This window comes from Styela clava, chromosome 11 (genome assembly GCF_964204865.1).
Source record: "Styela clava chromosome 11, kaStyClav1.hap1.2, whole genome shotgun sequence".
In the NCBI taxonomy this organism is placed as follows: Eukaryota; Metazoa; Chordata; class Ascidiacea; order Stolidobranchia; family Styelidae; genus Styela; species Styela clava.
Window position 1 is genome coordinate 12,944,894 of NC_135260.1, and position 13,528 is coordinate 12,958,421.

The 13,528-nt window shown below is 30.4% G+C and overlaps 1 protein-coding gene across 1 annotated transcript in view; it reads right to left on the minus strand.

Moving 5' to 3' along the window:
• Nucleotides 1-13,528, minus strand: part of LOC120348121 (regulator of G-protein signaling 12-like) — a 44,410-nt gene that overhangs the window by 14,821 nt on the left and 16,061 nt on the right. Inside the window, exons 6-9 of the mRNA XM_039418243.2 lie at nt 7,444-7,646; nt 4,792-4,865; nt 4,090-4,240; nt 2,379-2,479 (exon numbers count right to left, since the gene is read on the minus strand). Coding sequence (XP_039274177.2) covers nt 2,379-2,479; nt 4,090-4,240; nt 4,792-4,865; nt 7,444-7,646 — 529 coding nt within the window. The remainder of the gene's footprint in view (nt 1-2,378; nt 2,480-4,089; nt 4,241-4,791; nt 4,866-7,443; nt 7,647-13,528) is intronic.

The window sequence follows — 13,528 nt, forward strand, 5'->3', positions numbered from 1 at the left end:
AATAATTGAAAACATTTTGAATTAAAAATACGCTATTATATGTAGCTACCATCTGATGTTCGGACTCATTTATTATCTTCTAATTACTGTAGAAATGTACTGTAGTAAACTAAATAACATAGCACCTATCTTAATTTATTCTTTTTAACAAAAAGAAAATTTTTACGATTACATTCTAATTGGTGAACACGACCTACAGTAGTTTATTTAGCATAGCCGTATATATTCGATATTCAGAAACTTATTCGAAATTTCATCCAGCATAATTCCTTGATATTCAGAAAATTTATCCAGGATAGTCCCTGGTTATAAAATACAAGCTTTCTGGTGTTTCACTAAAGTCAGGTATACAGCAGTGGCCCGATATGCAAAAAACATATCATTTGACAAATATACACGATCTGTATTATTGGACGCTGGTACAGCAAACAACTTCCGCGATATATTATAACACATATAATTACTCGCAAACAAACAGGTGACAAAGCAAATTGCTTGCTACGCGTTGCAAATAAATAACTAACAAAATAAAAGTGATCACACGTTCAGCGAGGTAACCAATTTTGAGGATATCGTGCCGTCATTTCCTTTTAGCTCAGCGCATACCACAAAGTATGCTGTGCATCATCGATGATTTGCATGAAGGGAAAAACGACGTATAATGTCATTGCAAAGATGGAAGTACTCGTACAGAGAAATGAGCAACGGAACATCGGCAATGACTCTCGTTTAGTATAACGTACGGTATTTAAGTCACGTAATGACGATATTACCAAAAATAAAAACCATTTATATAATGCAATGAAACTAACACAAATATATCAATTTGACAATGTATTCATTAAGTCTGATTATCTATTCGTCAGCTGTACCGGTAAAAAGGAAGCAAGAACATATCTGATTGGAAATTTTGCTTATTCCAAACTGATATTTTACTCAATTCGCTCAGAAATATCATTTTATAACAGAATTCCAAATTATGAGTTTGCATAAAGAAAATCGAACCAATAAACAATCCACCAGTATCTACGTTTTTGAACTTTAACATTTCTAAGTCTAAGCCCTAGATCCGTTAAAACCAAATTTCTTTCAATGTCTTACTACATCACATGAAGCTCTCGCTAATTAATTAAAGTCGAACCGTGATACAGAAATATATACCCGTTTATGTTTTCATTGTATACATGACATAAATAGAAAAATTCTCACATTTGTATTTCAAGAATATCAAATTTAGAATCTTTTACGTCAATGTCCAAATACCAACAACATGAATACAACACCTCGACAAAATATATTTTGTTGTTGACTTTCATAGTCTATTATAACTACCAATTACCTTATTATTGCACCTGCATGTATGTCACCGGTATCTATTATCACAAAGCTCGGATAGAAAGTATCTTATTATGTTGTTTTATTATATGAATGCATTATCACAATCTTAAAGCCCCAATTAGTGAACATGTAATCGTGTTTTCCACTTTTATTCTATTTAACAGAGTGAGTTTGGCGATGTACATTCATGTCTTGTTTGTAGTTTTAGGAACATTCTTAAATTTACGTCCCGTGTGCTTGTTCTGTGTATTGTATTATTCTTGTACCATGGCAAAATTCAAAATAAATTATCTTATACTATTTAATAGAACAAGAGTTAGGTAGCCTATGTAAGTATAAACCTACTGTGTTTATAAAGTCTCTTTGTAATTTAAAAATTTGTCCTTCGATTTCGTAATGTATTTTTTGAATTGTGTACCCGTATAACGTATAGGATGTATATTATAGAAATATGGGCATTTCAATATTTATGAAAATATCGAAAATATTAAAAGACCTAAAACATTCCAACAGTGCCAGTATGAAATATGAGATAAAAAATATGAGTCAGCACTTGTGATATCTTGACAAATTAAAAAAAAAAATATTAAAAATGTATGATAATTTCAAAATGGTGGTTCAACAAGTAAGTTCAATAGGCTTCAAATTTATTTGCCAGCTGGTAATGCTTAGATTTTGATATACAGTACATGACATGTGTCAGTAAAAATGATATCATGAACAAAAATCGATCAATTCCTAATCGTTATTAAACTAACTAATAGTTGGGTCTTATAATAAAAAATAAAAATTTTTTGGTCAGACTAAAGTTATACAAATGTAAATTAGTAAACCAAAAGGCTGAAACTCGAAAAAAACGATTTTAGAAAATTAAAAAAATTAATTTTGATTTTGGAACTACTGTAAATTTTATTGAAATTTTTTGGTGAAAAAAGCCTAAAACCGTTTTGAGGAGTGTTTTTTTCGTTATTACTTTTGAATAAGAATTGTTAAAAATTTAATGAGAAACGATTAGAATGATAAATCAAATATAAAGTTACCTTTCTTCCTCTTTTACTTTGTCTCACTTCGTGTGTTTGAGAACCAAGGTGGCTCCCACTTCCTGCTGATATCGAACTTCTTTGCAACGGAAGAGTACCAGCTATAATAATTGAAGATTTTAAAATTTTCTAAAAGCTAAAAAAAAAGCACAATGAAACAAATCATTTTTAATTTGAATGATGGTAATTCGCTCTAAAAATCTTTTTTTAACCCTACCCACACTTGTTACTTAGATAGAAATAGAATTTAGACTGAGTACATTTAGATACACAAAACGCACAAAATTACCCAATTTTCAATCAATTTTTGTAACATAACCCACTGATTGATTAAAAATTGATAGACATAGCTACATAGGTAAGCAAGCCCTTATTCAATCAATTTAGTTGTCCAAAATTCTCCATTTTTATTATTTAAAAAAAAATTATCGACTTCCTTCAAAATATTCGCCTTATTCAAATAATGTAGTATTCTAGAATTTCTATAAAAAAAAATTATCTGAGCAAAAAAAAAAAAATTTAGAAAATAAACTGAGTCTATTTTACAACATGATGATGAATTACACAAAAAAAATTACAAACTTTTAAAAATCACTACAGCCATATAAAATTTGATTCATTCAATTTAGGTTCATTTTGGCATCATTACCCTTATCCCAATTAAACCTAATTTAAATCGGAACTTCCTAAAATTTCTCTCAATATGCAAAGCTTCTAATATTAGTAATATTTCTACACACAATCAAATTATTTTAAATCTCTTTTAGGAGAAAGAAAACTAAAATAACTATCATGACGACACTGACTACCTAGGGCGATATTTGATATATGTAAAACGCTGGACACGAGAAACCTAACGTTGTGACATTACGCAAGGTACAATCGCAGGTAAAAATCACTCGTGGCAAGGAAACGTGCGAAAGATTATAAACTAATGAATAAAGAATGAAGGGGATTGCTTTCTTAAGTCAATCATTACAAAAATTGTTCCCGTTTTATACCAAGAACAAGTTCGATCAGTTAATAAAATATAATTCTGAATTGATTTATCAATGGAATATGTATGGCCGAAGTAATGTGGATACTTCTATTGAAGTATGCTTTCATTTATGTTGGAAAAACTCCCATGAATAGTTAATGACGTTTTAATTATGGGAAATTCAATGCAACTTTGAGAATTTTTGGAAATGAAGTTGATTTGCGAATGCGTAAAGTAAAAATAAGCTACTCAATACTGCCAACTAGCAGTATTAAATTTGTAGCGCAAGCAATAACAGTACATCACCATTGCACCAGAAAAGATACTTTAGAAAGGTGCATTCCTGTGAAATGAAATTCTTTGGGTTCAATAGGAACAGGGCAATGCCAGTACAATTGTACATACAACAGCAGTAGGCTATATGACCCATTCACACTATTTGCCAGAAGGCAACAGAAAAACAATCAAGACTCATTTTCAATTGTATTACTCAAAAATGCCATTGATTTTACTTATCTTTCTTATGGTTTTGGGCACTCACATAAAACATAATCCAAATACTACATGCACCGATAAGCAGCTGATAACCGGCTCTACATGGATCCTTTTTCTGTGGCATGTTCCATCATTAACCCATACTCGGCCGTGTATAAATTTGTAAATCATTCTCATAGCAAATTTCAATTTAAAATTAAAATTTTTTTAAATATCAATGGCAGAAAATGATCTTACCACCATTTTTATATTTCCCGATTCCCAGCTTATTCATTGGCGGTGGTAAACCAGCAGTAGCCGCCATGTATCTATCGACTTGTGGTGTAGCACCGTTACTGCTTTTCATATCATGTTTTTTGAGATTCTGCTGGCTCAACTTGCTCGAAGTCTGAAAAATAACACAACCCAAATGTAAAGAAACCAAACGAATACTACAAATATAGATATAATTTCTCATTTTGTAACAAAATTATTACATTTTCTCCCCACAAATTTAAAGTCACATTACATATTTATAGGTTCAAAAAGTCTGAGTAGCACCAATATAGGGGGTGACAGAAAACCAGAAACCATAAATTTCTTGATTGCTAGTACAAAAATTGAGAAATTTATTTAACTCTCGAATTCCTATTTGTGTTTGATTGCCCCCAAAAGTTTTAATAAACTAGCACGCTTTGTACAAAAGTTATTATCCCTCTAGAATACGTTCCAAATGACTTAGGTTCTGTCATTTTTATTCTTCGTGTATAATGTAGCCGTTCTTAAGCAAGAAATAAGCGACAGTGGTCTTGTCTTGGATGATATTACAGTATTCATTAACAAGAATTCTCCAAGATATGCGATAAAACTGGCCACATCTATATAATTTCCACAATTTCAACAAATACTAACATAATATTCTCACAGTTTAGAGAACGGAACATGTAAATAATGACTCACCTCCTTTTTCTTTGATTTACCGAGAAACTGTTGAATTGGATTCTGTGATCTCACTGCTGGACCATTAATCCCATCTGTTATGATTATAAAAACTTATTTCTCAGCTAGGATACTACTATACAAAGCACAAATGCAAAAAAATGTAAAAATAAAATATTTCTAAATATTTACGTACAGGGTGATCCATTTAAATTTTGCAATTACTTCTATGAAAATAAAGAAACTTTTTCGAACACTTGAACGATAGAATTTGTGCTTGTAAATGATTATACCCTAAAGTTTAAATCTGGGACGATTTGCATAAAAGTTATGTTTTCTCTGGAGTATATTTCCCAAGGACCTGGGTTCTGTTTTTCAGATCATCCTGTATGAATCATAAATACAATTTTGAGCTAAAAATATGAGATTTCGTTTAGCTCTGGTTATCTCAATCAATTTAAATTTATTTCTGCTGCTAGCCTTCCATCGATTTTTCTAATTTTTCTAAGAATATGTACCAAATACAATACATCATTCTTAGCAAAATGGTGTGGCATGAAAATAATACCACTATCTTCACCATGTTATAAGTTTATTATCGACAATGCTTCAACATTTTAACACCATTTATCAATACATTGCAATTTTTTCCAAATCGCAGGATGCGAGTCATTATGGCAGACCTGTTGATACCCCACATTCTATTAAATAATCTTTTGTTAATACCTTTCTAATACCAAATAAAATCTTGTAAGTTGTAATATATTTAACACTTATGAATTTCGAATCATAATTTCACACCTAAATTAGATACTCCATCTAACAAAGAATACTGCCTGAATAAAATACCTACTCAAAAAAATATGAGAAGGTACTATCGAAAACCCTATACAAATACTGATAAATCCCTCTAACTGAATTCGTTGTGTTTATCACTACAATAAAACAAAACCAGGACATGCAACATGATGAAACGCTCATCGTCAGTAACAAAAGATGGCAGGAAATTGAGCAATATGAGAAGCGAGCAATTAAATCGTGTAGTGATTATTTAAAATCCATTGGATAAATCAACTGAAAGACAGGAAACACAATCATGACATGTTGACCCTTTGTTAAGTCTTTTTGATTCGAATTCTCATTGGTTATATTTTATCGAAGATGAAGGAATTGGATTTTTAATTAAAATGCAAGCGTATTCGTTGTCGATGTCTAGTTCTAGCCTCTTAAAATTGATATTTATGAAAACAAATAGGATAAATAATTGCAGTAAAACCTACTAATTAGCTGAAAAAAATAAGTAAAACTGAACGTGAAACTCAAGGTAATCAGAAAAGTGCTTGCTTAAAAATTCAGTTTGACCTGTACCTGCCATGTTTACAATTTACATTTCTTTTTACAACATTTATCATAAAATTTCTGTATATTAGATAATTACAGTAAAATTACTAAAATCTGACGTCTGATGAAAGAATTATCAATTTGTGGCAAAATTTTCGTGTCTTCTTCCGGTATTGAGATGCTTAGAGACTCACCTCAAGTCCCCATTTATCAAAGACTCAAAGTGACTCATGTAAATATATTGACTCGGACTTGTATTCAAGTAGCCACCAATGGGAGTGATTCGCTTTTGGACTTGAGACCTTGGTGACCCACGATTTGACTTGAAGTTTAGGGACTTCTACCATAACACTGCGTATTCCAACAGATGGATGACAAAATAGGACGTTTGAAATTTATGATCAGCAAATTGTTACCCTGTTTCATCATTAGCGGAATCACATTAGTATACTACTGTGAAAAATTGGACATGCTAAGTGATCAACATACAAATTATTCAAATTACAAAATTCAGTGAAGTTGAATACCATGACATTAGAATTGAAAACGTTAATGAGAACAATGATTAACATATGATTGATTGATATTTAGATGATACAATTCGGGTATTAGCAATAATGCTAAAATGGAAAAAAAATGAATCAATATCCCTCAATGACTCAAATTAAACAATGTCACATGTATGTTACAAATCGAAACAAGTCAGAATTTGATATATGCAAATTTGCAACTACGGGGCATGAGATGACAAATATGACAAATTTGAGACATTCTGTAACGTTTTACGTGCCTTTCACTCCAAATAAAGGCCTGTACAGTCAGCTACTGGTATGTTGGAAGCTTGATATATTTTTGAAAGCTTGGAATCTTTCAGGTTCGGCATTACTTGTCAAATTCATGGCTCCTCCAGTGAGATAGTGGCATTGGTGTGCACAAGATTTAACACGAGACGACATGCAGACATAATTCAAGTCCAACTTTTTTTTTATATACAAAAAATTGTCGAAAATAAATTCAGTTTTTTCAATGCACATGATTTCTGCCAATTTCTTTGTTGAAGACAGTTCAATTTAAAACATATTCAATATTCATATTTAAAAATATTATTTCAGAATGTATTTAAAATAGGAAAATTATTCGGTTTTGGCCATCCCTGCCAGTGCATCTTAACCTAAAGCTAATGTCCACATAGCATATTTTTCTAATGTACTACAATTGCTTACCAGTAAAACAAATGCACCCACATTGGTATAGCATGCACAGTCCAATTTATGAGAAAAATTATTAAATAAAATTTTAATGAATGCTTATTAATAAAATATATCGACTTACCAATCCCACTGTCCGCAGTTGTGATTATTTCGCTATTTTCATCAGTATGAATCAAATTATTCTGTGACGCTTCAGATCCGGAGACAGATTTATCTTCCTGCGTATTAAACAAAGCCTCCACCATCTTGAGTATGATTCTCGGTGACCGTGGAAACTCTATACAATTACCAGTTTCAGTGTCCATAGAACATTGAATACCAAATCTAAAGTGATGCACACAATAAAAGAAAGGGGCACAGTTTAGGTTAGGGCTTGTAATAGTAAGTTGAACAATGAAAATATTATGCGTCAGCACTACTGTAAAAATAGGCAAAGGTATTAAACATTTTATCAAGGAAATGAATATGCAACTGGGTAGAAACTATATTCTTATCTACAAGAACTATCTAAAACGGGACAAAGTTGTAAGACTTCGGTAAGACTTAACTGGGTCGACATTGTAGATTGCACCGGAGTCCGAATCCAATGCCTCCTACCTTCCTCATGTCATAATAAACTATAGGCTACTATGCAATAGTTATTGCTCACTAACACAAAAGTATTTCTGTACCATTCTGTTTGACCAAAGTCAGATTTCTGAAAAGCAAAAAAATCTGCTTAAATCACATACATTATTCGGTGCTCACGAAGTATGTGAACCAAGATGGTGGACATCGGAACCAGGGGAGGGTTAGGCCATAATTTCAGGTACAAAGACTACAGGAGTCACTTGGCTAATACCCGAACTCATAATAGAACTAAAATAAGGAAAATTGGAATAAAATTATGACCTAACCCTAACCTGGTACACATACTTTGTTCCGGTGTCTGCCATCATGGTTCACATACTTCGGGATCGGGAGAACCCATTATTCATCATGTTACGAAATTATTATACAAATTATCATACTGTTATCTATATGAAACGTAAAATTTTAAAAATCTCTAACACTGCTGCATTCAGAAACATCTCACAGCTTACTTTATCTGACCTTCTGACTATTAGTGGAAGCTTTATATTGGTGTATGTATGCTAACAACACGGAAACACACCCATTACATGGTGTACTTGTAATGTACAGACAGATTTCACGCCAAAATTTAACATGCATTTAAAAGTAAACACTAACCGAGGCTATTCAATATCTTGCTAATAAAATAAAAATTAAATCAGCTTGAATATTGGATCAAAAAGAGAAATACTTTTTTTAAAAAGAATATCGTATGTGTTTCCAATCTCTCAAAAACTATAAAGTGTTGCATATCATTTTGCGTATGAAGCAAAAAGGTAACATAGAATAACGTGATTCAAAAATAATATAACATGATATTTCCATGTACAGATGATGTTACAGATAAATTAATACATGATGGCGATATCGTAAAATAAATCACAAATCATAGTTTTCTATTTCACTTTTTTCTACTACGTGTACATAATTTACGCCCGCCATATCCCCATTATAAATATTATAATGATTTCAAATATAATTATAAATATAAATAAGATCAAAGCTACAAAGTTGATGAAAGATATTTTATAACTTTGGTTAATATAAATCATATTTATAATTTTGCTCCATTTGAGCACTTACCGTAATTTTGAACCGAAAACATGATTTACTACATGTCTAATTCGGTTCATATAATCCAACATCCAATATTATAAAATTTTGCATTCAGACGAGAAAATTAAAAATTAGCAATCTTTTCAATATATGGTAGTTTTAATTTTGTTTTGATTAATTTTTTCCCAAAATAACAAAATTCCTGCTAAGTATAATATGTATCTAAATTCTAAATAGATAAATTTTCAGAAAAAATAAAATTTATTTTCAGATTCACATATTACACCAATGTCTATAGTATAATATTATTTGTTATTGCTATTTCTTAAATTCCTACACGTCGCCTAATCAGGGCTATAATTTCTGTAGCAAAAGCGAAGACTGCTGAGAAATTCTGATAATTATAAGTATGGACATCCGGGATTAATAATATGATCGCGGCTTTGTGGTATTTGAGCTTCCCTTAAGGCCACAAGCAGAAAGCGAGTAACCGTAAATAGACTTAGATGGTACCAAAATAAAGGGTAAACTAAAGGTTACTAAATTGAGAGAGAAAAAACGGGAAAATAAGATTCATTCTACTGGTATACACTACAGGAAATCTACACGAAAATGAAACACTATTCCTTGGGAAAATTTCTACCAGACGAAATAATAGACTTGACGAGACGATAAACACAAAATGTCTTGAAAACAACAAAATTCATCTGATTTTTAAAAAAAAATCTTGAAGTGAAATATAATTATAAAAAGATTCACGAAAGGAAAAAAATACATTTACAAAAAATTTGTTACATAATATTAAACCACAAATATTAGTTCCATTAAAATCTCATCACAAACAATAAATCAATTATATTCAGGTATAAATTTTAGCCTAACAAACAAGCATCGCAGACTCGAGTCATCTACTGAGACTGTCACTCATTGGATACACTATTTATCATGTTTTCAAATAGCATAAAAAAAATTTTGTTTATCACAACACAGCAAATTTTGTATTTCTTAAGCATTTTACCATAACTCTACCTGTGAAGATGTTTAATTTCAATACAATTATATAACACTCAATGGGATTAGATCAAACTTATTACTATGCAGTAGCAAAATTCATCTTTGGCCGAACTTAACCATGTATATATAAATATTATCAAGAGATTATTGTATTATACATACAGAAATGACGTCACTGATTCCGTGATAATTTCCCACAGATTAAGAATGCATGCATCATCACCCTTGAGACTAACGTTTGCGGCACAGACTGATTGTAAAAGCCCCATTGCCATACTAAAACTGTTAATTTATATTGAACCGAGTATGACCAATTTTAAACTGGGGATAACCATAATATAAATCGTAAAAAAATTTCCAATTTAAAATGAATCACAAATATTTTTTTAATCTCATTTTATAAAAAAATAGGATTTTTAGTCAAGTTCACAATCCCTCTTCAAAAGATGAAAAAACCACCAAATTTTAGCCCGAAATTAAATATGCGCAAGCTACCACAAATGTAAACAGAAAATAATTTTCAACTATACTTTGTTAGTTGCCTGTTGCCACTATATTATAATTATACAATAATCATCATATATAATCTTCATTTAAGAGCGTTCAAAACCTTTCTACAATAACAAATCAACATTGGAACAAAAAACTAGAAAATGGCAACGCCCACACAATATGCTACATAATCCTACTTAATCCTATTATTACAAAATAATAAACATTTTAAATATGTAATATGTAACTAGTTTTCTTCAGGATAATGAATTATAGAACTGTATGTGGTCAATTAACTGCCAGTTGTTATTTAAATACCAAGATGAATGTAACAGAGGGATTATAGAAGATTGAGTAAGAAAATAAATGATAAATGATATGATTATTACGGTAATAACACCGATTTAAAAAAAATATATAAACTTTTTTTATCAAAAAATTATTCCTATTAGATTCTATGATTTCAATATTTTGAATGGATTTTTATTCAGCCATAAAATCATTATTAAGTTAAAGTTTTACCTTTGGAAGCTAAATTTGTTACCAAAAAAGAAACAGTAACTTTAATATAAATTTAAGAACACATGAATTTTGAATATCCTCAGCTTCAAAGTTTTTTTCTAAATTTTGAGGAATTTTAACTCCGTGTTATATTCATATAATATGTTGAATTATTTGAGCATGGAAAGAATACAAATCTGATGAAAAAATACACAAAAAATTGATTTAAATTTACTATTACCATATCAAGTTAAGTAACTTGATAACTAGCAAAGCAACTAATACAGGAAATTAGAGAGGATGAGATTAAATTAAGCATACCACAGTAATTCTACTAATGACACTTATATAAAGGATTTTGTAAGACTAGACTACCCTTTTGCAACATACAACCATTAATTTGGCCTTTTTTATTCATTGTGGATACTTACATGTTAAAATAACCTCAATAACTCATAGTAAATAAATTTTGAGATGGTCATTTTTACATACCCTTTTTTTTTATTTCAATTCTTATCACACACTATATTCAAACCGTTTCTATTTTTCAATTTTTGACTCAATAACTCATATTGAATAAATTCTGAGATAGTAATTTTTGCATGGTCCCTTATTTCTTTAACATCCTATCACACACTCCATCCAAATCGTTTCTCTTTTTGAGTCTGCTAATATTTCTATGAGTGGTTTTCTTCCCTTCAAACAAGGCTTCGAACAAACAGACACTGACTATGTAAGGAAGTTATATTTTTAAAAGAATAAGCATCTTCCTAAGCACATTACACTCTGGTTGACGAGGTGGAAATAAAGTTGAAACTGAAAAAACAATTCTATAACTGCCAAACTTTTGGTATCATAAATTCCCTCTAGATTAGTATTACGGTAACTATGAATACCAGTGATTCTATACATAACTAACTAATCCTCCAAGGCATGTTGTTCAAGTATGCCATAAATAAGTTTAATAACTTCTGTTACATGTCTTTCCACTAAGTGAAAACAAACTTTGAATTCGTTGAAAAAGTATCCACCTTAATTTTTTCACACTTTCAATTAAGCTCTAAGCAAAGAGAGACATGAAAGGCTTAGCAGGATACTATTGTTTAGATTAGAGATTAGCAGAGTGAAATCAAGTCATGCTTAACCAAGTATGGGATAGAGATAAAAAGAGCAAGTTAGGTATACATTATCCCAATCCCATACATGATAAAATTAATCACCTTAATCACCAATAGGAGATTAATTTAATTACACTCACAATATTTAAAATGCCTCCCAGTGATATAAACGATATAAACAGCTATTTGCACATTTTGGTTTAAATCTTAATTCTTAATCTTATTAATGAAGGATTAAGGATACATAGAATGTGTCTGTTGCTAATACTTAAACCTTGATATTCTATTATGATAACATCCCGATTCCATGTACCATTCTTCAAGTCTTTAAACTTACCAAATAAGTTATATCTGTCGATGGAAGTTATGGCCGACGTCATAATAAGATCATGTATACGAATGTGTATATATAAGTATATTTGTATTTAATAGTACAAAAACATTCAATTTCTAATAAATAGTACTTACTATTTTAAGATAGACAAAATCTGTCTCGTGTAATTTTAAAGTAATTTGGTAATACTTCATCATGAGAATGTCAAATATATTATTCAGTGAAATTGTTGGTGATTTTCATGTTCAATTGCGAAATCGCAAACTAACAATTTAATTATCTAACGGCAGCAAAAAGTAGTTTCTAAATATGCTTAAAAATTTTATTGTATATCTAAACTTTAAATATATTCAAAACTAGTGTTCACCTTTGTCAATGATATTCAAATGTCCTCAATATTTACCATATTTCCATCTTTACTTTACAAAATAACAATGTCTTTTCATCAATGCCAATAGCATCTCAATCTATCAAATTCACCTTACTATTGGCAAGACTATATTAATACTATATCAAATTGGCATGTCTAGTGTCTACATATCTGTGGTAATGTCTAACAAACAAGAAATTAAATTATATAAGATGGGATCGGGTATCAGTAATCAAAATTTAGAATTTCATTTCCTAAAATAAAATTCCGATGAAGAGAAGAGTATGCAAATAGATATGTCGACTTGATCACATATATAGAATAACCAACAGAGCTCTTGAACTAAATCAATAACACAATATAGAATAATGTACCGTTTGTTTGGTTGTTATTTTCTCGATATTCTCAACCTTTTTTGTATTTTTTTCCCATGACACGCTTCACTCCAAACAAGGCTTCAATCAAGTTTTTACTGATAATCATCGATCTTCAGCACAATAAATAAATACAAAGCAAGTTTTTGATTAACAAGATTTTTGGTGGTTTTTTACTGTTTTCGCAAGATTTTTAGCGATTTTTGCATTTGATTTGCAAGGCTTTTGGTGGTTTTGGACGGTTTTTCACTGCAGTAGGCTAATCATTTTTAGGTAAAAGTCAATTTAAATCTAAACTGACCCCCCGTACTATGAAAACTATTTCTAGGTACCAG